This window comes from Aphis gossypii, chromosome 2 (genome assembly GCF_020184175.1).
Source record: "Aphis gossypii isolate Hap1 chromosome 2, ASM2018417v2, whole genome shotgun sequence".
In the NCBI taxonomy this organism is placed as follows: Eukaryota; Metazoa; Arthropoda; class Insecta; order Hemiptera; family Aphididae; genus Aphis; species Aphis gossypii.
In genome coordinates this window covers 26129897-26157823 of record NC_065531.1, presented here as the reverse complement: position 1 = coordinate 26157823, position 27927 = coordinate 26129897, and the positions used below count along the sequence as shown (strand labels likewise).

Genomic DNA, 27927 nt, shown 5'->3' with positions numbered 1-27927 from the left:
TTTTTTTATTTTTTACCAACTAATAAATATAATTTGTAGGAGGCATTTTTAAAAGTTTTAGCCTATAGAGTAAAAATATAAGTATATAAGTAGTTAATAAAATGCTTTGATTTTCAAAAATAAAAATAATTTTTGATTGCAAATCGGACCTAGTTGGTATTTTGAAGAGGTCAAAATAAAAAATTCCTTGTATTTTTTTATAATTGAGAAAAATAAAAATAAATAATTGTAGATACTTGAATTTTAGTATAATACTCTTGTTGTTAATTTCTCAATTGAAAATTCATAAAAATTGCAAAAATTATTTTGTAGTTAAAATTTTTTTTATTTTTGTGTTCATACCCAAGTTTGAAAATTGAATACAAGATTTTCAACCTGTTGGTTTTTTTATAAACAAAAATTTTTACCAAAAAGCCAAATTATTTTTTTTTGAGTATTTGAAGTTCAAAATTTTACATAATTAGATATTTATCCATAAAATAATTATTTCTCTAATAATTTTTGATAATTTGTAGTCTAGCTTTTCAAAATGTTATATGACCCTATTATCTGGAAAATTTTCAAGAGTATCTGAAATACACTAAACTAAATACTATTATAAATTTGTATTTTTTATTAATATTTAATATTATACAGTATTATTATTTGTCGAAGGAAATATTCAAACGTTTTATTTATTTATGTGATCGTATGATTCTGTGATGGATGTGTGAACAGCTCCGTCTCTAAGTTGTATTGAAGTATTAAATCAACACCTGGTTGCAAAAATTGCACTCTAACAAAAATCTTGGTGAAACAAAATCATCCAAGAACTAAAGTAGTCTAATTTCATATTAAATCTCTAAAAGTAAATTTACTGACACATGTTTAATATTTTTTGGAATCTAATTCTATTTTCAATTTCAATTTACTGTACTTCTTATAGATAAATAATACAAAAATTGATTTTATCTCCTAACTTAAGGAGAATTTTTTGGGTCTTATAATACATATTTTTAAATTTTTAAATGAATAAAAATAAGATAAATGGTAAAAACAAATTTAAATAAAAAATAATAGTATACAATAAAAAAATCAAAATTTATCATTTATTTCTTTTTTTCTTTTTTTCTGGAGGTTGTACAAATTTAAATACTTTTTTATCACCTTTATTCATATTATTGAATTTTCCCAAACCCCCACCACCATGTCGTTTTCGTGGACGAACCGCTTTTGCATTTAATTCTACGGCCGGAGGTGTAGTAAATCCAAATGAAGCTGCGACTTTTGTAATATCCAAAGTGCCAACATCAAATATTTGTTTTAGATGGTGTGAATCATAAGCCCGAACATAAGACTTAAATGCTTCTTTTGCAGATATATGCAAGAAATAATTTTTAGCTACAAGTTTTTCAAGTTGTAGTTGTATATCCGATATTTTATTCCAAGAAAAATCAAATTCATTTAATGGTACTTTTGCTTTTTTTAAATATTGTAAAAATCCTAATTCTTCAGGACGTAAAATTAATAAAGCATGTCCACTGCTACCTTCACCTCGAGCCGTACGTCCCACACGGTGAATATATTCCTAAAAATGTATAATAATAATTAAACAATTGATCAAATTAATCAATATTCTATACAATTAAAAATACACACTTTAGGATCATCAGGAGGATCAAACTGAACAATCCAATCAACCAATGGAATATCCAATCCCCTGGCAGCTACATCAGTACATAACAATATACCAGTTTCTGCATTACAAAACTGGAAAAATGTAGTTGTTCGCCTTTCTTGTTTTTGTTTACCCTATATCAAAATGAAACAAAGTTATCACACGCACATTTTAAATTATAATTTGAATACAAAATCTTACGTGTATGCACATAACAGGCAAATCGATGTAATTCAATAATTCATGGAAATATTTGACTGCTAAACATGAGCTGAAGAATACCATAACTTTCTTCTTTCTATTTTTTTTTAAAAATGTAAACAACAATAAGAATCGTTTTTCAGATGGACATACAACATATCCTTGTTCTAAACCATCAACTGTAGCTTCGTCTTTACTGTCATCCACTCCAATATAAATTGGTTCTTTTTTCAATGCAAATGTAGTTAATGCATCAGTTTTAGGTGTTTTAGTGGCACTGAATAACATCGTTTGTCTCCGTTCTAAACACATATATGTTGTAACTTATAATAAATCAATGTTTTATTACTACAACTTACTAGGTAATAAATTTATTATTTGTTTTATTTCTTCCTCAAATCCAATATCCAAAATACGATCAGCTTCATCAATAATAAGACACTGAAGATTTTTGTAAAGAAAATCTGGAGAATTTTGTAAGTGATCTAATAATCTTCCAGGGGTGGCTACAACTATATTTATGCCTAAAAATAAAAATAATTTATTTTATGAATTAAATAAAAACATTGTAATTAATATTTTAAAATAAAATAAAGGTTTGGCAAGCAAAACTAGGCGGATAACCGTCGCGTACTCAGTGGCTGTTTTTGTGAAAACCAGGGATTCCATTATATCAAGAGCATATCAGCAGCACTAATGTTAGCTTCAAATAGTATTTCATAAATAAAATCTGAGATAGAAAGTAGGCACCAGTAAACAGTAAATTTATTATGTTAAAATATGGGAAAAATTCAAGTATTTAATATCTATAACTTGTAAAAATATACCTTACGGACGTCCAACATCCACTGCAGAATTATTTACTTAAATTAGGTGTGATTAGGAAGAACATAATATATAACATACATGGTTTTTTTTCTTTTTTTTTTTAAAAAAAATTTCCGAATTAGTCAACAATACATGAGCATAGTTAAAAACTATTGAGTTTTACATAAAGAAAATTGAAACCAACATGTAAAAACAGTTTATTTCATATAACTTTTATTTATTGTTAATTAAATGAAAATATTGTAAAATAATTACCTTTAGACAATTTTGTAGCTTCAGTTTGTCTGTTTGCACCTCCCATCATCAGACCATAGGTGTGATGATGGTGTTTCATCAATTCTTTTAACACACCATAAGTCTGCATTGATAATTCTCTGGTAGGGGATATAATTATACACCCAGTACCATTTCTGGGCATGAACTTAAGTTTGTAAATTAATTCTACAGCAGGTATTAAAAAAGCCAATGTTTTTCCACTGCCAGTTTTTGCAGCTCCGACTAAATCACGTCCCTCCAATAATGGTGGTATAGTTTTTGCTTGAATTTCAGTCATCACTGTAAATCCCATGTCTTCTATCCCTTTTAATGTATTTTCACATACATGGCCTTCAAGACTAGAAAATTTTCTGTCTTCAGCCATTATTTTCAATTCCAAGCTGGAACCTGGAAGTGCTGTGAATAAAAAATAAAATATAAAAATTCACATACTCTCTTATTAACTAATTTTTTTAAATACTTACATTTGTCGTCACTCATTTTGTCAGTTTAATAAAACCATTAAAACACAAAAAAATATATATTTAATAATAACTGTTTTATAATTAACAGTAGAAACAAATTTAATTAATACTTTGAATACGAAGTATGTAAAATAAAGCAATTTTAAATGATTAGTTTTTAGGTTATGTGTACAAACTTCCAACTAATAATCACACATGAAGCATGGTATAAATAAGTGGTTAAAGTGGTTATTCGAATAGAATCCTCTGTTCACCGGTTACATATAAAATTATTGGTTATGTTTAGATACGTTTCTGATAATATTTTGATTACAATATTATTTACCAGATTTAAATATTTTAAAAAAATTCCATGTTCTAAATACTAAATACCGGCAACCAACTTAAAGTTTTTAAAATGAGTGGAAAAGAAGCAACCTCAGCTCCCGAGAAAAAGAAAAAGGAGAGTATTTTAGATTTAACAAGGTTAGTTGATCATAAAAAAAATTGAATTACCTACATGAATATTACTTAGAACATACAATATTATAATATATTTTATGTGTTCTTAGGTACTTAGAAAAAGCCATTAGGGTGAAGTTTTCAGGAGGTCGAGAAGTATCTGGTATTTTAAAAGGATTTGATCCATTAGTAAATCTTGTATTGGATAATACTTTAGAGTATTTACGAGATCCTGATGAACCTATGAAATTAACGGAAGATACAAGAACATTAGGTTTAGTTGTTTGTCGAGGCACATCAATTGTACTAATATGTCCTGTTGATGGTATGGAAGCAATCGCCAATCCTTTTGTACAGCAAGATTAGATGTTTAAACTATATTTAATAATTAATTAATAATAACTATGTAGCTTTGTTTTTATGAGCATTTATCAAATGTTTATAGAAACAGGTTTTATCATTTTCCATTATGTTTTTCTACAAATTATTAAAAATCTTAATAAAAGTTATAGAATAATAAATTCTAATATTTTATTTCTGTAAATTTAATTCTAATCCATTCATAAATCTTAAAATTTAAGATATATTTTATATTTTGAATACCTTTTTATTATCAACTCCACCATTCAACTCCTCGTCAATCAATATTAATAATTATAATATTTATTGTACATACAATGGATCATGATTATGTATAAAGAAATAAACAGTTTGTATACCAAAAAATTGTATTTTATTGTGATGTAACTTAACCTAAGGAAGGTGCCACTATTTTAAATGCAATAAACAATATTTATAAAAAATAACCCTTTAACATACTTTACACAATTGATGCATAGAATTGTTTTTTGTGATTTATAAGTGTATAATACTATCAAATTTTTAGATTATAGATAAATGTTATGATTTTAGTTGGATTTAAATTTGTTTATAAATGCTTTGTAATAGAAAATCTTTTGTTTTATGATAAATTTGGTGTTGCAAACTAGGACTAGATAGTACTCTTTTTAGAAATCGGGTCAAAATAAGTAAAAAATTGAAATAATATGAAAAAATATTTTGAATTCATTAAGATTTTTTCTTATTAGATTTTAAATTATTACATATTCTTTCCCAAAGAACTTGACAATTTAAAAACAAATCCCAGATTAGTTATTCTTAAAGCAATTAAAAAAACTATAAAATATTTTAAAGATAAACCTTAAATATTTATTACAATATTATTTTACACAATTTGCTTATTATGTCATATTTTGTATAGATTGTATATCAAGTTTTTTTAATTCAAAAAAAAAAAAAAATTTATTATTAGACCGGTTAAATTTTGACGAAATCAGATATTTATTGAAAAATAATGATATCTGTTTTTTAGTTTTAGATTCTGAACGGAGTGATGAATGTATTGATTTTACAATGATGTGTGTTTTTTTTTTGTATCTGTGTACAGCATAATTAATCGAAATAATGCCTTAATTTCCAACTTCGGGGGTGGTTTCCGATGGAAAAATGAATACCTATCCTCGGTGTATTATAGAGGTAAAAAAATCAAATATTTTCTAACAGTTTTCATAAAAATCGAGAAAAACAAAAGAAAAATGACGGAAAAATGGGAATTTTTACGCAAAACTAGTGTTCGACCTAATCGATTTTTTTATATGGTTGTAATTCAAAAACTAATCACTGTAAATACTTAAAATTGTTTCCAAATGTTTATGTTAGTGTCATCAATATACAGTTAAATTTTCAAAAAATTTTGACTTTTTTTGAGTTATTTATCGACCACTGAAATTTTCGATTTTGTATGAGAATTGTTTTTGAAGTGTCAATAAAAAAATTTTGAATAACCAAAGAAACTTGAAAGTTTCTAATGAGTTGTTCTTATTGTAGTTAAAAATCGTTAGTCACAATTATTTTTTAAAAGAATTTATAGTTCAAATTTTTACGAATCTGTCGAAATCGCAAAAATTTGCAAGTAATTTTGAAGTTGAAAAATCATAAAAATTTTTTTGTGTTTATAATTAAGGATTAAAAATACAATACTAAATTTTTCATAAGTTTTCTTTCAAGTAGCTATAGAGAAAACTCGAAGCATCATTATAGGAAAAATGTTAAGTGCGTTTGAATTTAAAATTTTTACGAAATAGCGTAACGATAACGATTTTAAATATTTGTTTTTATTCAAAAAGTATAAGTCGTAGATACTTGAAAATTTTACCAGTTAATAAGATTGTAATTTTCAAAATATTTTGACAATTTTTGAGTTATTTATAGACAACTGAAAATTTATTTTTGAAGTGTCGATAAAATTTTTTTGGCAGAGTTAAAATATTTGAAAATTTAATACCAAGTTTCTCATAAATTATTCTTATAGTAATTAAAAAATTTTAAGAATACATAGGCACAATTTTTTTTTATTAGCATTTGAAGTTCAAATATTGACAAAAATTCATCACATTCAAGAATATTTGCAAATTATTTTGTAGGTATAGGTAATTCATAAAAATGTTTGTATAAGTGGCCAAAAGTTGAAAATTTAATACAAGATTTTCCATAAGTTAAGCTTACAATAATTACTAAGAACTTAAATTTTGGTGTATTCAAGCCATTAAAGCATGAATCACCTTTTTCACCAACCACTGAAAATTATATCCTAGGCTGACAAATCATCTTCATTCAAATCGTTTTTCGTTAACAATGATACCTATCATTGGATTCAAATTTAACACTGCTATAATATATAATAGTGATCCACAAGGAACCTAATGTACAGCAGAGCGGTAGCCACTTACGCGCTTTTTTAAAACTAATCCTAATGTCTATTAATTCCTAAACTTATTCATTCAGTTCTACCTCCTATAGTTCTATGGTGTAATAATATAAGTGCATAGATTTTCATTTGATTTGAGATAACTCTAACTGGTAATTTAACTCAAAAGTGAAAAATAATATAATAAATGCAATGTTTTCTTCAGAAATTAATTTAATTTATTAAATTCTAATAGTAAAATAAATCACTAATAAGTAATAACTATATAAATATAATGTATCTAATGAATACATATTATAAGGTATCCCTAGATGTTAATATAAATTATCCATTCAGAATAGTTTTAGCTTTTTTGGTATGTCGCAATAATTTTTTCACAAATATTTGATTTTAACAGTAGTAATTATGAATATATACTTATAACTACTTATACATAACTTGATATTATTTGCTGTCAGAGAAAATTGGAAAGGAATGCTCTGCTGAATAGTAGCAAGGACATTAGCTGGGAGGGACACACATCCACCGCTTCTTTAGATAATAATTTGTTTATACTTCCGATGTCCCAATATTTTATTTATGGTAAGTAGGTATATTGATTTTTAGCTGTTCCACTACCCCCTCTCCCCTCATGACTGAGAAAAATTCTGTGGGCAACCTTGAATAGTAAGTGTCAAATGAACTGTGTACTAGTCATTAAGTAAGTCACTTTAATCTTAATGTATATGTTAAATTTGAATTCAATGATAAATTTTTCAGTACGAAAAATGTTTTTAACATACATAGGTTAGAAATACATAATAATATTATGTATTATTTATTTATATAAAAATATTTACAATTTATTAGATTAGTTTATGAAATAAAATTGTGCAACATAAATTATTATAATGAATTAATCGATTTTATTTCAATAACTAAACTAATGGTACACCAAACATATTAAAAAACATTATTACCCTACATTGTATCTATTACAATAATACCTTTAGACTTCTATGTTTAGTGTTTACAAATATTATATGTGTTGTATACATAGGTACTTACTTATATAAAGATAATGAAAAAAAACAAAATTATTTTGTTTTCATTAATGGACTAATATTGTCTAAGGTGTTAAATTATGATTTAATTTACTTAAATGTCTTTATTAAATGTTTTAGTCCAAAAATAAATTCTAATGACAAGATGTTATGAAGCCACAAATCCACATTATTTAAATTTATTGAGAAAAATTAACATCGATAATTATAGTAACTGTGTTTCAAAAACATAATTAAGTGTCGGTGTTATTTTATTATATAAAAGTTGTACATTTTATTTGTATAAAATTATGTAACATTATGTTCCATTTTTAACGTGCCTGCACAACAAATTCACATTAAATTTTGTACATTTATGTTTATTAATTTTTATAATATTTTAACTATAAATAAATACAATAAAATTTATAACAAATTTTTATGAATAACATAAATACATGTAAGGTTTATATTAGATAATATAAGAAATTGTGTAAAATATATTTAAAAAAAAAATCTTAACAATATCAAGATAAATAAAATAAATTGTACATATAAAACATACATTTAATAAAAATACGACCCAAGAACATAAAAATTATTTAGGAAACAACTACATACGTCTCCAAGAACCTTTATCTCTCCGATCACCTGATTTTTTAAACTTTTTCTTTTTTGGTTCATTTTTAGAACTACCATGGCCCCAAAATCCTGATCCTTTTTTAGTTTTTGGATAAGGCGGTGGAAGGGGTGGTTGGTATTGCACTGTATTATATGCATAACCAGGTTGATTATAATTGTTGTATTTTCCTTGGTCTAAGACCATAGGTGGAGGAGGTGGAGGTGGTTGCTGAGGTCCATATTGATTTGGGTAAGCATCAGGTATATACCCAGGTGGAGGAAAAGGATAAGGAATAGGTGCAATATAATTAATAGGTGGCATGTATGATGTAGTTGAAAAATTGGGAGGAGGTAAACTTATGTCAGGATTACAAGGAGGTGTAAACTCATCTTCTAAGCCAGGTGGTGGAGGTTCAGCTGTTGAAATTCGCTGTCGAGGGTCCCTGCACTTCTTTTCAACATCTGTAGTAGTTTTAGAGCTTTCTGCCTCATTTGAAAGTAATTCTTTTGTGTTAATAGCAGAAAGTATATCTTTAATATTACTAGGCAATTGAATTTCAGTTGTTAATGGGGCCAGCTCACTTGTAGGACTATAGACTTCTTCATCTGGATCCAGTGACTAAAAATAGTAATAATAGTAAATAAATCAAGTTAAGAACACAATTTTATAATATACATACATTGTCATCAACGAGAACTGAATTTTGAGAACTAGCAGTCATCATTTGAATAACTCTTTTTTCATTTTCTATTTTCCTGGTTAATTCTTCCATTTGTTGTTGAATACTTGAAGTTGTATTTATATCATCGGATAAACTAGGTACATCTTCATCAACAGGAGAGTAAGGTTCTTCTTCTCCAGGTATATAAGGTAAATCATCATCAGTCAAAACTAAAAAAAAAAGCAAACAAAATATATATTATATTGTATATGAAAAAAGTTATATTGCTTATTAATTTATTATCAACCACAATATCTTAGTTACAATGTTATATACTTATTACTGCCTATTATATATGCACTTTTACAAATATTTAAAATGTTTACCTGAAGATATTGGTAAGACCGGTGTTGGTAAGCTGAGAATTTTGTTGGTTGGAGATCTTGGTGGAGTATAACTTTCTTTTGGTGAATAACTGTCTTGACTAGATGTTGGGAAAGCAGGTTTAAGATGAGGTAAAGACGAAGTGTCATTGATATCAGGCTTATAATTATTTTCAGATGATTTCCAAGATGGAATCCAAGGTTTTTTAGAATTTCGTACAATTATTCCCAACAACAAATGTGTTCTATACTCATCAAGGCCAGGTCCATCTAATGGCAATAGTACCTGAGGGACAGGACTAGTACAGCCAAGAGGAAATAGATAAAAATCTTTAATGTTTGGAAATGGTTTACTGTCAATAACTGCTATGCGGTTTTTAGCACTTAAGTATTGATACAAACTTAGGTAGCACATTTGTTGTTCCATTCCACTTGATTTTAACTTAGTTACAATAATATCTTTAGTTCCGGTTTTTTTCAATTTACCCATATAATCCCAAACGGTTTGTTGTTTAATGCGACCAACACATTCCAGAACTGTCAAAGTAAGTTCTGCTTCCAATCCAACTACATTACCAGATAACCTAGACATTATTACATCACAACGTGCAACATCGGTGAAATTGATGGTACCTTTCCATATAGGGCCAACTTCTTCTTCCACCCGAGGTGGAGTTGCTATTACAACAGTTGAACTTGGTTCCCTATCACTAATATCTTCATCTTTACGCACTTCAACATTATTAGGAACTTGTTCTTCTACTGCAGATTTAATTACTTTATTTTTTTCAACTTTTTTATTCTTCATGTCTCTGCTTTTGCTGTGGTCACGACTTCTACGTTTTTTATCCTTATGAGATTTATGACGATTTCTACTAGACTTATGATGTCTACGTTCACGTTCAACACTACTACTTTCTTTATATTTGCTTTTTTTCTTTTCTTTGGTTAACTTTAATAAAATCTGTGGTTTCTTTTCTTCGACCTTAATATCAGGATTAAGTTCTGATACTATTGTCTCCTTATTATCCTTAGACTCAATGATTTCTTCTCCTTTATGAGTCTTCATTAATAAAGCTTTTGGTTGATTCATCATATCCAACTCAGTTTTTCGTATCATTTCTATTTGATGTTTGTTTTCTCTTTCTCTCCATTCAGCAAGTTCCTGGGATGCCATTTCATCAGCAGTCATACGCACCAACTGATATGGTGTAACCCACTTAAAAATAATTTTCTTAAAGAAATTTAAATTTTTTGGATCTTTTATATTGAATAATAAGCTTCTGTATTTTGTTTTATATTTCTGATCAACCTTATTAAATTGATTATAAAGTTCTTCTTCAATTTTTGAGATTAATTCCTCCAAGTTTTGTTCAGTTGTTTTTAATTCTGGTTCTTCAGATATTCTACTACTTAGTGATTCTAATAAAGATTTACGAACATTAGTACGCAATTGTTCTTCACCCTTTTTTTCTTTTATAGCTTCAATTTTTTTAACCAGGTCTGGTTTTTTTTTCACAACTTTTTGTACATTATTTGTTTTTGAAAGGGATGTTGATTTTATCTGTGTTACTGGTTGTATACATTTTGATGCTTCCTTTTGAGGAATAGTATGTTTAATAGGTTCTTTTTGAAGAATATTGTGTTTAATTGGTTCTTTTTGAAGAGTATTTTTAATAGGTTCTTTTTGTGGAGTACTTTTAATAGGTTCTTTTTGAGGAGTATTTTTAATAGATTCTTTTTGAGGAGTAGTATGTTTAATTGGTTCTTTTTGAGGAGTTTGTTTAAGGGGTTCTTTTTGAGGAGGAGTATGTTTGATGAGTTCTTTTTGAGGTAATATTGGTTTTGGTGATTCTTTTTTAACAAATACGAGTTTAACTTTATCCGGTTGCAATAATTCTGACACATCAAAGTCTCTTTTAATTTCTTTTGCCTTATGTTTATCTGGACTTGTAGCTGGTCTTTTATTGCGACTTTCGTTATCTTTTTTAGGATTTTTTAATGTAATTGGGATTGATTTAGAATTACTATGGGGTCTAATATTTAGTTTATCTAGTTTAATTGTAGGCACCCCCGGTTTTAAAATTTGAAATGCTGGATTTTCTTTCATCCATTGTTTTAAATGTGAAAGTTTTGGAGCTTTTTCACCTGTAACAAAATTTACCTAAATTACTAATATAAATAAACAAGACATTTCATTAAATTTTGTTAAATTAATCATATTTATTTTGTTTAATGATGGATCTGGGTTAAATATAAGGTCTAGTATTAAAATAAAACATGTTCTTTGAATAAATATTTATCCTAACCCTTTTATTTTTTATCTTAATTTCTATTGAATAAAAATAGTTTATTTTCGTTTGTTTTTATGGTCAATTTTATTAAATAACAAATTAAAAAAAAAAAAAACTTTATGAAATGTCTAAAATTATTTTTTGGGATGACACTTGTCATTCATCAATTGAATGTTGACTTTGTGACTGTAAGAAAAATTGAGTACACAGAAAAATAAAAAATTTACAAAAAAAATCAAAGAAATAAAAATTGTAATCTATAATTTTGAGGTAGTCTAAAAAAAAGCCATAATATTAATATCCAGAGAGGACTAATCAATTGGTGGGAAGTGAAAAATCTACAATTTTTCCAATTTATTTTTTGTTTTTCTCTAGTACTTTGAAAAGTAGGTATAGAGACTCCTTAAAGTACTACCAGAAGAAATCACAATTGAATTTAAGTAAAAGATCAAAGGATTGTTTTTACTACAGCAGCAAATATCTTCAAATACATACACACACATCACTTCATTTAAATCAATTAAAAATAGTTTAATAAGTAATTTTGAGTGTTTATCCAAAAAATTGGTTAGTTATTTAAAGGTGCTTGCTTTAGGACCGAGATTCAGTCTAAGCATGGTCCCTTATATATCTCATGGTGCTCACTTGAAAATCACCTGGTAGTCATTTAGGTGTTTTCTCACGATGTATGTGATTTATGTTATTTTTTCTACATCAATAATACATGTTTAAATTATGGGCATTCGCTATCATTTCATGTCTAAATCTCATAAAACATAACTATGTATATGCAGCAGCTTTGTGTTGTATTTTTTTTGTAATGTATTAAAAAAAATGTATCTTTAAATTGATATTGTGGCAATGGTGCCTACATAATATAATTGAGTATATTTGAGTTTTTTTATTTACTATTATAAAAAAAAAAATAAAACACAAATTACAAAAAAAATACTTCAGAGTTGAAACATTCTCAGCAATAGGAAAGTGATGACTAAGGTGTGTATAGAATAATTTGGTATCTATATTTAACTGTTTTTATAAAATAGCCAACAAGTTATTTATCAATCATAATAAAAATTATCTAGAAATAGTAAAAATTAATAAGTTATAATGTTATATACTCATATTATGATTGCTGACTGTTGTTATTATCTCGAATGTAAAAAAATAATTTTATATAAGTATGATAAAGCTAGAAATATTAATAGGACCGTAATTCAGATTAGATATATTTTTTTATAGATAGTTTTGGGATGTAACCAATATGTAATCATTAGGGTGTTCCTTAATTTTTGATTTTAAAAAATGTTTGGTCTCACCCCCTATATATGAGCGTATATGTATAAAAATAAATTGCAAAAAATTTGTAACCAATCGGTTAAGGTTAACTCGTGCGACAAGTAGTTTAAATTTGAACTCCTTAAATTTTTCAATACTTACAAAATTTTCTACATTGCCGTAAATATTTCATTAACCTTTAGAAATATCGATTTTTTTTATATTATATACTTTGAAGTAAATTAAATTTCCTATAACTTTTATAATATTACAATTTTTAATATCTCCAATGGTTCGTGAAGTATATGGACTTGACTGTAAAAAAACATTATATTTTTAGAAATACGAGTAACGTAGTAATATTTAGTAATAATAAACAATGTTATACAATAATTATTTATAATTATGTTTATGATTTATAAATCTATTTAAAAAATGGAAAATTTTTATAATAAAAAAAAAAAATTCTATAGAATAAAAAAAGTTAATATTGTTGTTGTAATAGTGTACTTTTTTTATAATCTGGATAAATTTTTGTTGTTCTTGTAGGTACACATTTTAGTATAAATTGTTTTTGATCTTTATCTACTGTTAATGTTGCATTGTATTGTCCCATCAGCTTCACAGCTCTTTCTGCAGTATCGTTAACTATTTTTCCAGGATGTCTCTTAGGTAAAGACATTAAAGGAACAGTAAAAGAAAATAGGAATGTTAAATGAATTAAAAAGAAAAGATAATTATAATAAAGATCGTCCATCAACTTTGTCATTAAATTTTATTCAATTTGATAGTACTTCAGAAAATAAGAGTCTAGAAAGTAGTGATTCATCAGAATTAGAGATGACTATTTCATTAGAAATAGATCCCCCTCAAGAAAAAAAAAAATTTTATTACACTAAACCTAGCCGGAGCTTTAGATAGGTGCCAGTTAAGTATATGGGATGATTTAATATATGTTAAACAAGCTACTTTAAAAGCTTTACAACTTAATGTTGAGGAATATGTTAAAAATCAAACTTCTATACATAGGTCTTGAGAAATATATCGTCGCGAGCGTAGTGAACTAATTAAATTACGATTTAAAGAATCTATACCTAATTACATGGTTGTACATTGGGATGGAAATTTATTACCAGACACTAAAATAAGAAATAAAAAAACTGTTGAATGACTACCAATTGTGATAACAAGTACGAATATTGAACAAATTATAAATGTTCCACAACTTCAGTGATCAACAGGTGAAGAACAGGCTGCAGCTGTGTGTAATGCATTACAGAAATGGGGATTATGTGATATTGTTCAAGCTTTGCTTTGTGTTGTGATACAACTGCGCCCAATGCAGAAAAGGTTAGGAATAGAGTATGTATTTTAATTGAACAAAAACTAGGTAAAGACCTACTATTATATCTTCCTTGTAGGCATTATATTTATGATTTAATTTTAAGATCTGTTTTTGAAATTAAAATACCACAAGTTACATCAAGCCTACTCCATTATTTAAAAGAAGAAAGCTTAAAATTATTTTCCCTATTTAACATTGATGACGAATTCTTAAAAAATGATCCGACTTTCTAGGAATCTAGTGAAAATTACATAAATGTTAAAAAATTATTAATTCATTACAAATAGTTAACGATACTGCAGAAAGAGCCGTGGAGCTGATGGAACAATACAATGCAACATTAACATTAGATGAAGATCAAAAACAATTTATACTAAAGTGTGTATCTATAAGAAGATCGGAAAATTTATCCAGATTATAAAAAAAGTACTTTATTACAACAACAATATTAACTTTTTATATTCAATAGAATTTTTTTTTTAATGATAAAAATGTTTCAATTTTTAAATAGATTTATAAATCATAAATATAATTATAAATAATTATTCTATAACATTGTTTAGTATTACTAATTGTTACTATGTTACACTTATTTCCAAAAATATAGTGTTTTTTTACAGTCAAGTCCATATTCTTCCCGAACCATTGGAGATATTAAAAAATATAATATTATAAAAGTTATAGGAAATTTAATTTACTTCAAAATATATAAATATGAAAAATGTCGATATTTCTAAAGGTTAATGAAGTATTTATGGAAATGTGGAAAATTTTTGTAAATATTGAAAAATTTAAGGAGTTTAAACTTAAACTACAAGTCGGCAAGGGTTAACTTTAATCATTTGGTTTCAAAATTTTTGCACTTCATTTTTATACATTTACGCACATATTTAGGGGTTGAGATCAGAAATATAAGGATATTTTTTTTCATCGCATATAGGTAAGGAACACCCTAGTAATCATATAATTGAAATCACATACCCTTGTTTTATGTAGTATCATAAACATAAGTCATAATTTTATGTATATTCCTTTCATGTTATAATTTATATAATATGAAATATCTGAGCATGTAGCATTACTAAAAATGTTATTTTAAAAAATCGTAAAAATATAGACGAGTAGAGTATTTATTTAATCACATTATAAAATGTCACTTAAAAATTTGCCCCCATCTTATAAAAAGTTCAGATCTACCATTACCGGTACCATTGTATTTTGAAGACAATAATTTATTTGGATATTATGAAGTTTCATTTTTGTGTTTATTAATAATAAAATGCTAAAACTTATAACTTATATAGTATAATATAATTGTTACATACCAGTGATTAATCTGCTGTTTTTTTTGTCAAGTAAAATAATATCTGGTGAATCTGATGTACAACATGCTTTTATAGCAGCTACACTCTCTTCAATATGCTGATCCAAACATTTTTCATTACAAAATAAACCTACTGCTACATCTCCCAGAATTTGTTTACATTGAGCACATTTTTGTTGTGATTGAGGTTCAATTTTAACGACTTTAGTTTCAGTTTTTTTGACTGGGGATTTTGAACTAGGTATTTTTTTCTTTTCTTCTTCTGATTTCTTAGTGACTTTATCTTCTTCAGATTTTTTACGCGCATCTTCAGTTCTTTTTTTTTTACATGGTGGGCAGTTCCATTCAACACCACGAGCTTCCATTTGTTCACCCAAGGCTTTTGTAATACCCACACATTTTCCATGGAACCAATCTTCACAAGTATCACAACATATCATAAATCTGGATCAAGTTTTAAGTCATAAATGATAATTTTAATTAAAAATTTAAATTTGATCTGACACTATTACCTGTTATTATGAGGTTTTCTACAAACACACCATAGTCGATTTGGGTCATCTTCTGAAGTCATGGTTCCTTCTCTATCAGTATCTGATTCTTCACTATAATCATTTATGCTTCTGGAACTAAATAAATGAATATATGTACATCACACAAAAAAAAAAACCATAATTGATTAAATCCTAAATATTGCTTAATTATACTTACTTTTCTGATGAACGTCTTTGTCTAACTTGTTCTTTTATGCTAGCATCTAGATTCTAAAAATAATAATAAAAGGTATAAAAAGTGTAATTTTATCTTTATTATTGAGAAAAACATACTTCTTTTTTAACTAAAGATCGAGTTTTAGGAATCTCAATTGGAGGCAGTGTCACTGTTCTACCAGATTTTCCATAAACTACTACAGTAGAACCTTTAGATTTATCAGCAGTTCCTAGTGTTGTAGAATCGTTCTCATCACTTTGATTAAGACTATCATCAGATAATAGTTTGTTCATCAAATCATGACTAGAGTTAGATGGAGCAACAAAATTTGACTAGAAAAATTATTCACAAATTAGTTTAATTCAACTATATACATTTTTAAGTTTACATACAGAGTTAAGGTCTTCATTGAGATCGGCTAGTTCATCAATTAAATTTTCTTCATCAATAATTTCTGTTTCAATGGCTATTTTGGAACTAATATCATTTAGTATGTCTTCTACCGTTTTAGTAACAGTAGTTTCAACTGGATTATCTTTCAATCGATTTGAGACTTTTCGTACCCTTCCAGTTTCTTCTTTATTTAAAATCACTTGATCTAAATCATTTGCATTGGAAACAACATTATCCATAGTGGTGATATCATCAATTTTATCGACAACAGTTATTTTAGGATCCAATTCAGCATTTACTGTTTGAATAGATGTTAAGTTATCATCCAGATTGATGTCTGGAGAAGAAAATAATTTAGGTACATCTAATAAATTAGTGACATGTTTGGTTGAAGTTGATGAAGAATCAAGAGAATTCTCAGTAATTCCAATTTTATCTTTATTTTTTTTGAACATCAACTGATTTTGTATGTATTTTTTGGGTTCAATACTTGATTGACGAATTAATTCATTAGCTTGCGAGAAAACGTTGTCTACAATAACATCTGATTTTTTTTGTCGATTATTTCTGATTTGAACTGGTGGACGAACTTGATAGGTCTTCTAGAAGAGTATATATTTTTAAATTATTAAAACAGAAACAAATGTTAGTAAAGATATTAATTTAAGACTAAATTACACACACAGAAAACAATATTTACATTTAAATTTAAGATATTTATTGGAAAGTTAATTTTAAGGGTAGTACTATTTTTAATCTAGTATTAAATTTAATCATTAATTTCTGAATTAGGTATACAATATTTTGTATGAATTTCAAAATTATCAAAATCAGAGTTTTCAATAAACAAATGTTGTATTGTCAAAATTAGATAGTTAATAAATAAAGAAAAATTCAACCCTATTAGTATAGAGGGGTAAATATCTATTTTTTTTATATATACCTACATAATCATTAAGTCTAGGAATGAGTTGATTATAGTTCCATTATTATTTATAAACTAAAATAATTGATGTACATACTCTACATCACGAGAGAACTCTACACGGCGGTGCATAAAACGTGTCTTTTCTTGTACAGGTTAGATTAGATTAGGTTAGGTACATGTCTCTCAAAAACCTTACCGAATGTTTTATCCAAAATACAACGAGCGTCAATACATGATACATATCAATGACAGTATTGTGTAAAATTAAAACAATTATAATGGGTCACTTGGTGAGAGAAACATGGGCTTCAAGATATGAAACCTGGTTATTCGTGATATGCAACGGAGTTTCGTTCTTTTATGGAGCAGAATAAAGTCTCCCCTAATATTCTACCTCCTGTTTAGTGTCTATGCTACTTAAGTTTGAGTACACATAAAAGATCTAATTGCAGAAACAGGATTGCTTGGATCAGTTCACTCGCTGAATATATCTTATCAATTTCTCTATACTCGCTACATGTTAAGAGCTTGACCAGTTTACGTACGAGTTATTTTTTTTTTTCTTATTATGTATTATCTGACTGTTTGATGATTAAAGTGTAGTGGTTAATTTCTCCCATATAAACCAATTCTATCTTAGAAATTGAACTTGTATTTAATTTGCATTACATTAATACATGTATTGTTTCCGTCATAAAAACGTACATCATACCACATTTCAGTTTAACACTTAAAATGTTGAGTATTGTGCTTTAAAAATAAAAAATAATTTACCTATCATTAAACTTAAATGTAAGAATATTACCTGTATATTTTGTTGACTTCTACAGCACATAATATTTGAACTCGTACAATTAGAAATTTCTTAAAAATTTTAATAAATCAAACCCATAAGAGAATACAGATATAATTTTCTTCCATTTAAGTTTAATGATGTGTACATTTAATTTATTAATAAAGCACACTACTTAAAATTTAATATGCTAAACTCAAATGGGTTATGTTGTTATGATGTACGTTTTTAGGACGGAAACAACACATGCAAATGTTGTGTCCTTTTAAGATCACCTATAATCTATTCAAAATGAGATCGTACCTCGGTATCGACCAGTTTTCATCTGCGACTGTCAGACGCTTCCCCTACCTAGTCAAACAACAGGTTAGGAATTCCAATGGTGTATGATGTACGCCCATGTGCACAAGTTGGCCACTGAAGTACGAACTCATTCTGAATGGAGTATAAATGATATAGTTGTCGATCCACTTAAAAATGTTATCAGGGATTGAGTAGATGGGAATGTTTCAATGTTTACAAATGTTCACCTTTAGCTTTTTTAAACTAAGCAATAGATGAAAGTCTCAATACTATTAATGTTAATGTAATGTAAATTAAATATAAGTTCAATTTTTAAGGCAGGATCGGTTCGAATGAGAGAAATGTGTATGAAATGATAGAAGAAATCAACAATTATACTTTAACCATCAAACAGTCAGACAATACACAATTAAATATAACTTAATGTAAATCAGGTTTTAGGGAGTAGAGTAATGGGACAATTTTGCTAAAACTTCAGTTAACGTTTTGATTTTAAGTAACAATATAAAATTGAAATAGAATCCAAATATCCTATCTTGTAAGTTTGTAAGACTGATAAAACACATTAGAGAATGCAGTCTTTTTAATGGCTACTATGCCACCTAAGAAATATGATATCCTTAACTTCAAAGGAAAAACTTCATTAGTAACCTTAGAAAAATTCTTAACGATTATCTACTAAAACAAATAGCCACCATTTCAAAAATGTAGTTGACATATCTATTTTTTCAAACAGGTTATACTGGTTAGTTTTAAAGTACTTTGATAGCAGCGGAGGCGATTATCTAAATAAAAAAATGTATCTACTTCTCTTTAATAATTACTCGCCCATCACGATTAAAAACAAAATTTCAAAGGCCAACTAGACTCTTTTTTAATATGTCTACAATTCCTTTCTTACCCAATTCCAATGTTTCATAAATCCACAAGACGACTATGATATTTCCGTTACCAAAATAACTAAGTTTTTTAGATTACTATTTGAATAACTTTTAACCTTCAAAAGTATCTATTACAAAATCTATCATGCAAAAATGAACGCATATCCACCAGGGATTATAAGAAATATAGAATCTATGTGGTGTGCATGGTTAACTTTGTCGAGTACAAGAAAGAGCGTTTATCTTATAAAAATAAATACTAATTATAATAACATATTAAAAAATATAATTTAATGTTTTAAAATTCTATTATGCATTCAGTCTTAAAATTTTGAATAGGTGCCACTAAATTAATTTTTTACTGTTATAGAACATGGTTTATGAACATTAATCTTACCATTGGTAACAGACGTTTGACTGTTTTTGGAACTCTTGCTTTATCACCAGATTGACTACTTTGTATTTCAACAGGTTTCTTTTTAGTCATTGTATTTTTTAGAGATATAGGACCTTTAGTTCTTAGTTTTTCATTCTAAAAAAATATAAAATATTAGTACTTATATTCATTAAAAATCTATTTTAGTCTTTTAAATAATTAATATTTTTAAGTACTTTTCCAACTCTTAAGTTGAGCATTCTTTTGCTGTTAGGTAAATTACTCTCTGCAGTACTATTGGGCTTAGTTGTTGATGGTGTGCCTGAATTAATATCTAAAATACATACATACATAAATAATTAATATAAATTTAATTAATATAATATTACCTTCTACGAGTACACACAAAGAAGAGTTTAATTCACTCTCATCCATTGAAACAGTAATCTCTTCAATTTCTTCATGTATGTTTACAATATTTGATTTTTTCAATTTATCTAAAATATTAATTTAAATTTAAAATGTATTACTTATAAATTAATCAACTTGATTACTTGTAATTTGCTGTATTCCGGTACTCTGAGAATCAGAGGTAATTTCTGACGTGTTTGGTGGACAATCCTTGTAATAACAATGATCCAAATAAATAGTATTAGATGTCACATTACTAGTTTCATTGGCTAAAAATAATCAAAATAGTTGTGTTACTTTGGATGTAGTTATGTTATGTTATAATAATATTATACATGTGTTAAAATTTAATTAATAATATAATTATTTATTTATTTAAATCTAATATATAATCATTAGTCTAGGGCTAGGATTTTGATGCACTTTTTTTTCTGAAATTTTCTGTACGATGCTTGTTTTATTACAAATAAGTTTTATGTATTTTTAAATAAGAATAAGAAATTTTATTTTGCATTTTTTATTTTAAGGTAATTTTTCTAATTTTTAAGAGCATTTTAGGGGTTTTTAAGTTATTTTTAAATTTAAAATTCAAATTCAAAATATATTATAGATTTATAATATAGAATATTTATATACTAACAATAGATGAAAATCCAAATGATCTATTTCTTATATATTAAATTTACATTATATTAATTATATACAGGGTGATTTTTTTATCAAACAACACTCATTATTTCCAAAAGTATTCATTTTTTTGAAAATATTTTTTTACATAGTTTCAAATTGTTAAAAAAACAACATTTTTACAAAAAAATTATATTTTTAAATATTTGTTATCCTTATAATTTTTTAAGTTTTTTACTTTTTTGAATGACAACATAGATTTTTAATTTCATATTCCAAAGCAGAATAATTTTTTGAGTGATTCGATACATAAAAATCAAATTTAGGGTGAGTAGTTTATGAGTTATACGTATTTAAAGTTTAGCTGCGCGGAGTGGAGTGGTACGGGGTTACTCCGCAAAATGTTTGTCCACTACTCCGCTTGTCTAAACTTTGAATAAGTATAACTCATAAACTACTCACCCTAAATTCGATTTTTATATATCAAAATACTCAAAAAATTATTCTGCTTTGAAATATGAAATTAAAAATCTATGTTGTCATTCAAAAAAGTAAAAAACTTAAAAAATTATAAGGATAAAAAATATTTAAAAATATAATTTTTTTTGTAAAAATGTTGTTTTTTTAACAATTTGAAACTATGTAAAAAAATATTTTCAAAAACATGAATACTTTTGAAAATAATGAGTGTTGTTTGATAAAAAAATCACCCTGTATATTCTTAACCAGCGTAGCGAAAAACATTTTACATACAATTTCTATTAGAAAACCTGAAGCACGCTCTTTAGGTATGAACTAAAGTAAAGTTATATAATATAATAATAGTATCAATGTTAACGTTAAACTTAATTAAATATAAACATTGAGAAATTTTCATAACAACTTTCATTTAAAAAACACCCAAGAGCTTCAACCGTTATGAGAATAGGTATTTTATATATAAAATGGTTAAAAAATGAAGATTAATAATATATACAGTAGAACATCAATTTTCCAGACTAATTATTGTTAAGGATGGGTCGAATTACAAATATTCAGATAATTGAAATATAACAATAAGTTGTACATTTATAATATGAATAAATTTGACAAACTAAACTTTACTAACAACCGTCATGGTAATAGAAGATAATAAATAATAATTATCAGCTTTCGATAATTGTAATGTGGATGCATAATCAACAATTATGATTATGTGGAACCATAAAATACGATTAAGATTAATAAGTTATTAAAAAAAATAAACATTTTTTTTTCATCTGGATAATGGGACATCCGGTAATTAGTGTTCTACTATAAATATATATATATTTAATACTTTATCTTTAGTTGGTAATTTTTTATTTCATTTTACTTAACCTCTTGTGATTTAGTTATGTCCGAAGAAAAATATTAATTGCATTTTGAATAAAAAAATACAAATAAGTCAATAACATATCTTAGAAGTTTCATTCTTAATAAAATTGTCTAAATTTATTTCTCAAATCACACTATAACTACATTTTTTTTTCTATTTTACATTGATTTTTCATATGATAAATTATTTTTATAGGTGATATTAAGTGATTTCTTGAACATAAAAAATTCTTTTTTTATTACCTAATAAGGATTTTTTTTAAATATATTAAAATCAATTTTTTTTTTTTACATTTTAATAAATAACTACATACCTAGATTGTTTAAATTATATTTTGGAGCAATTTAGTACTTTAATGATTTTAGTATATAAAAAATAATATTGAACCAGAAGTTATTTAATAAATAATTTATAGGTCTTTTAAGTTAATAAGATAGAAGAGTACTGGTTTGTTATAGCCCTGCCGTGGCGAGTAAAAACTTTATAGCCCCGCCACTCAGGTTGTTATCCCCCCCACCATTCATATAACAATAAATATATCGTATAAATATAAAATAATGAGACGGAAAATATGTACCATAACTATTAGGTGCCTACCATAGGTGTACATCACAAATAATTAATAATATAAAAATATAATAAACTGATATTATACCGATTAAACATCACAGTACGTATTTGTTCGCATTTCATACATCATCATTAAAATGAATTTTAAGAACTTGCTAACACAAGTGCCCGATATAAATGCCGGAATTCAATTTCTCCAGTCCAAAAATATAATTAAAATGACCAATACCTGTGAAAATGGCCACGAAATGTTTTAGAAAAGGTTGAGATGGCGATGTCAACGAAGGAATTGTCGTAAAGAAAAAGGTATTAGGGTAAATAATGGGCTGAACAGTTCGAGGTTGCCGATAAATAGTGTATTTTAGAAATTACACTAATACCTATTATTAACCGATATATTAGACATGGTTCTATAATTTTTTCTGACAGTTAGAAAGCTTATGCTAATTTGCAACACGCAGTTTTCAACATAATCAAGTCAATAATAAATATAATTTCGTGGACCCAGAAACCCACATACAAAATATTGAAAGAATGTGGGGTTCGGCCAAATGGGACAACAAAAAACGTAGAGGGACGGATAGAAATTTTTTTGACTCGTATTTGGCAGAATTAATGTGGCGATCAAAACTGAATAATAATGATCTGTTTGAAACTATTTTAAAAGACATAGCAGAATTTTAGGAATCACATAAAGCATAAACATTTTTAATTATATCAATGTTTAATCTTTATTATCATTCAATTTTTTAATGTTATATGAATGGTGGGGCTATAAAGTTTTCACTCGCTCGGCAGGGCTATAACAAACCAGTGCCGATAGAAGTGATGTACTCAAAATGTTGGTACACTACTTCAGCAATCTAAATTTGATATACTTAGTAAATTTATAATAAATACCTAATGTGATGTTTTTTTTTTATTTATACCACAGGCAATTATTTTGCTTTGGACATGAAATACAAAATGTATGCTGTCATTTAAAAAGTAAAATTAAAAAATGTATTGATTTTCTAACAAATATCTTCTAAGAAAACTACTATAACAGTTGAATTTTAGGTACTATTGTGTAAATGGCTCTATGTTAATAAGCAAACAATATATATTATATACATAGGTTAAATATCTAACAAAAAACATTTTCTTTAGTTACTTTTAAAACCGGAATTATTAATTTTTTTTTATTATTATATTAAATTACTTAATCAGAAAATAATAAAATTAGTATCTACATTTAATATTTTCTTACCTTGGGATAAGAATGTTTTGGTAGAAATAGATGGATAAAAACCTTGTACAGTCAAATTGATTTCTGGCTCTCCATTTTCTGGATTGGTGGTTATACCTTTATTACTGCTGTTTTCAAAGTGAATAATATTCATGGTTTCTTTTTTATTTTCTAAAAAAAAAAAATTCAACAATATAAGATTATATTAGATGACTAGACTTGATGCAGGAATAATTTTGATAATATCAAAGTCATGAGTCAAAATAATCGAAAATATATTTAATGACATACAGTTAAGTATATTTTGTATGTAGTATTAAGTACAATAATGATACATAATTAATAATTTCATTGTATAAATAAACAGAAGTGGCTTATTAGAAACACAGATAATTGATACAATCATGTTACTGAAGCGAAATGTCTAGGAACGGTTCAGCTGTATGTTAAAACATTGGAAACCAATCGAATTATTCAAACAATACATCGGTTTTTTGAAACAATTAGAGTCAACGTACTACTATACTACTGTGGTACTACATAATATTATCTTCATTATAGTGTTACGTATCAATAATGAATTCCAATAGTCCAATTAATTTTGTTTATTTTTACTGTTCTTTATCATAAGTACAATATCTTCTAAGCTTTTAACTGCTATATTTTTAGTTCAGCTTCAGGGTGTATACATGTAGAGATGGTTAGTGTTTCAAGTTTAAGCAACATCATTCTAATGAAAGCATGGTTATCAAGTAACTCAACGCAAAATAACAGACATCGATAGATACATATTTCACATAACAAATAAAATTATTTATTTATTTTTTATTATTTATACATTTTTTTCATAGTAAATAAATCCAATTGCATATTAGAAACAATTGATTAATTGACACATTTCATCTTGGTTCAAAAGTGTTCCTAATAAGCGGCTTCTACTGTATATACATATTTAAACATGAAAATAAAATAACAACCAGATATAATATGTACTTTGAATTAAATGGCTTATAAAAAAACTTGGGTAAATGACTTACCCAAAACTCTATTGAATGTTTCTTGATCTATTGAAACTGTACCATCAGGCTTAACAACCACTACTAAAGTATCATCAGCCTCTTCATCTTCTGGTTCTTCATCTGCTTTCTCAGTTATTTTTGAACAAGACATTATAAAAATACCACCTAAAAAGGATTATGAAGTACATTAGAAAAATTTTAATAAAAAAGCAATTTTAAAAAACAAGATTTATATTATGTATTGAAATGTAATTATTTTCAACATATATCAATAAATAAATAAATATATGATATAAACCATCACACTCAAAACAATTTAATAAATCAGATTTTATAATATTTAATGGTTACAAAAATCAGATTAAAGTTTTTTTGAAGTCTATACTTCAATATTGTTATTATTATAATTACTCCAGGATAGTCAGTGAAATATATTTTAAAGTAACAACTTCATTTTATAACGTATTGAGGAAATTATCTCTTCATAAAATTAATTTAATGACAATTATCAACCTGTCTTAGACGATGAAAATGTGTGATATTAAAGTATGTAAAAATCATATAATATTTTGTATAACAATTCACTGCTTGATATCAGCATGAGAACCAAATAAACAAACTTACTGTTATTATTATTATTGTATTACGTATTTAGTAATAATAATAATTATAATGTTTACGATGCGTATGTTACACCGACTGTTACGGAAACGGGTAGGTGAACAGAAAATTTTTCCCTCCAACGGCTCCAAACAGTGTAGGTGACGCGGGGCACACAAACCCGGGCGAAGGACACAGCTTGTCGTGATGGTTGGAGGGAGATGATATTATGTGTGTAGAAGTTGTGACAGAGAAAAAAAAATTCACAACACTAAACACATCCCGGGAAAAATATTACGTATAATACCATAGCGATATTATCACACGACAAACTGGCGCGCGAAAATCGATGTGCGCGCAATCAAGTCTAATATTGTAATAGGTGGTATTGAAAGTAAATATTTTATATTAACGCGAAAAGGCACGACAACTATAATGATATTATGTACTCACCGGTTCGGTCACGGGCACTCGGTGAATGTAATCGGGACTTGCGAGTCTTCAATGCTCTACCGCCGTCGATTCGGCGCCGTTATCACTGTTGGCTAGCTGGCCGACACGATCCGACGCGTTCGTCTGAACCCATCGCCGAGGTCCGTGCAAGTGTAGGTACCTTCCTGTTCTGCTCGTACCGCCGCGCTTATCGCGGGTCTACGATTTGTTTCATATTGACTTTGTTTTTGCGTAAAGGCCAACGGATTTCTGGGTGCGGCGTTCGCGAGATTGGAATATCAATCTGGTAATGGGTTCTTGTCTTCTCGGTTTAATTTGTTCTTAGCTGTGTATCAGACATTAGCAATTGCAGCCCGCAGATCTGTTTACAGATGTGATATATTTTTGTGTTGAGGCACCGTCCGCCATTGTTTTACGTCATGGACAAGGCGCATGACCGTGGAAGAAAAATCGATATTGATAAGAGCATTCATGATGATAACAAATATTAAAATCAACACCCTGATTTTAACTATTAAAATTTAAAAATACCAAAATATACCTTTAAAAAATGCATTTTTATTTTTTACTACAAGATTTTACAACAATAGTCTAAAAAATAACATGAGTTTTTTTTTAAAACTTATTTTATTAATCTATATAATTTTATTGCGAACGCGAAGATTCTTAAAAATTTAAATGGATTCGTTGTCGAAGTAAATTAGGTATCATTTTCGAGTCTAAATGAACAAAAAAATGTATAATTGAGTTTATGTTAATTCTATGATTGCTGAGTACCGGACACATTACAGCCGTTAGTGGTACCTATTGATAGGTAAAGACGGGCGCATGTAAATTCTGCTCGAAAAATGTTTTATATTTTTCAATCAAAACCGTATATAATGAGTTTATATAGATTAAATTTATTACTTACTGTTTATATAGGTACACATTTTTGAATGTATATTATTAATCATATTATTATTTACATAGGTAACATAGATTAATCATTTTAATTTATAAGTATTTAAATAAATATATTTTACAAAATTTACAACATGACACACATATATAATTTATATATCATATACAAATATAATAGTAAAAATAGTAATATTTATAATAATAAAGACAAGTTATAATATAATCATAATCAATAATTATCTCAACATATAACTTTACTATATAAATTAAGTATATCAAATTACTTCCATATTATTTTTTTTTGTCCAAATCTCCAAAATAATGAGCCACATTTTCTATATAATCATCTATAGATATCTCATTATTTTTATAGTTTCTAATTATATTTAAACTAGGTACCTTTTTATAACATACTTTTAAGTTCTAACTGATATTTCCAATAATTATATCCACAATATTGTAGCCAAAGCTGATACGATATGACATAATTGACGATTATCGTCTGATATGATTTTTCCGTGTTCAAAAATTTGGAACTTCCAAAGTTCCAAATATATAACATCCCGCGACACCGCATCGTACAGTCACGGAACGCTTAGTTTAAAAATATTTATTTTCCGGGTGGAATTTACTAATACATTTTTGTACCTGTAATTTTTTTCGGACAGAATTTACATGTACCTTATTTTACTTATATTATTACGGATATTTTACCGGGTAAAATTTACCATTTCCTGTAAAGACGTTATCATCTCATCGACGCATTACAATTTACAATTATAAAAAGAACAATCGATAAATGATTAATAGC

General features: G+C 26.8%; 3 protein-coding genes across 7 annotated transcripts; 1 reads left to right on the top strand and 2 right to left on the bottom strand.

Annotated features, from left to right (window-relative positions):
* Positions 1-1061: 1061 nt before the first annotated feature.
* LOC114123286 (probable ATP-dependent RNA helicase pitchoune) lies at positions 1062-3592 on the bottom strand. Its single transcript, XM_027986202.2, has 6 exons — positions 3427-3592; positions 2942-3358; positions 2218-2382; positions 1859-2160; positions 1639-1791; positions 1062-1567 (listed from the first exon to the last, which is right to left on the bottom strand). Exons 1-6 carry the CDS (start codon positions 3440-3442, stop codon positions 1085-1087), a joined length of 1536 nt encoding a protein of 511 aa, XP_027842003.1. The 5' UTR covers positions 3443-3592; the 3' UTR covers positions 1062-1084.
* Positions 3593-3723: 131 nt separating this feature from the next.
* On the top strand, positions 3724-4388 carry LOC114123287 (U6 snRNA-associated Sm-like protein LSm7). Its single transcript, XM_027986203.2, has 2 exons — positions 3724-3891; positions 3978-4388. The coding sequence occupies exons 1-2, from the start codon at positions 3824-3826 to the stop codon at positions 4231-4233; spliced, it is 324 nt and encodes a 107-aa protein (XP_027842004.1). The 5' UTR covers positions 3724-3823; the 3' UTR covers positions 4234-4388.
* Positions 4389-7840: 3452 nt separating this feature from the next.
* LOC114123285 (PHD finger protein 3) lies at positions 7841-26608 on the bottom strand. 5 transcript variants are annotated; one of them, XM_027986200.2, is made up of 15 exons: positions 26214-26608; positions 25179-25325; positions 24163-24312; positions 20503-20628; positions 20338-20445; positions 20185-20282; positions 19970-20104; positions 16667-17269; positions 16391-16606; positions 16275-16327; positions 16076-16192; positions 15565-16007; positions 9326-11470; positions 8958-9169; positions 7841-8896 (listed from the first exon to the last, which is right to left on the bottom strand). In XM_027986200.2, the coding sequence occupies exons 2-15, from the start codon at positions 25309-25311 to the stop codon at positions 8270-8272; spliced, it is 5166 nt and encodes a 1721-aa protein (XP_027842001.1). In that variant the 5' UTR covers positions 25312-25325; positions 26214-26608; the 3' UTR covers positions 7841-8269. The 5 variants fall into 5 exon arrangements, with proteins under 5 accessions (XP_027842001.1, XP_027842002.1, XP_027841998.1 ...); XM_027986201.2 differs by having other exon boundaries at positions 16076-16186; XM_027986197.2 differs by lacking the exon at positions 26214-26608 and adding an exon at positions 25674-26153.
* Positions 26609-27927: the final 1319 nt, after the last annotated feature.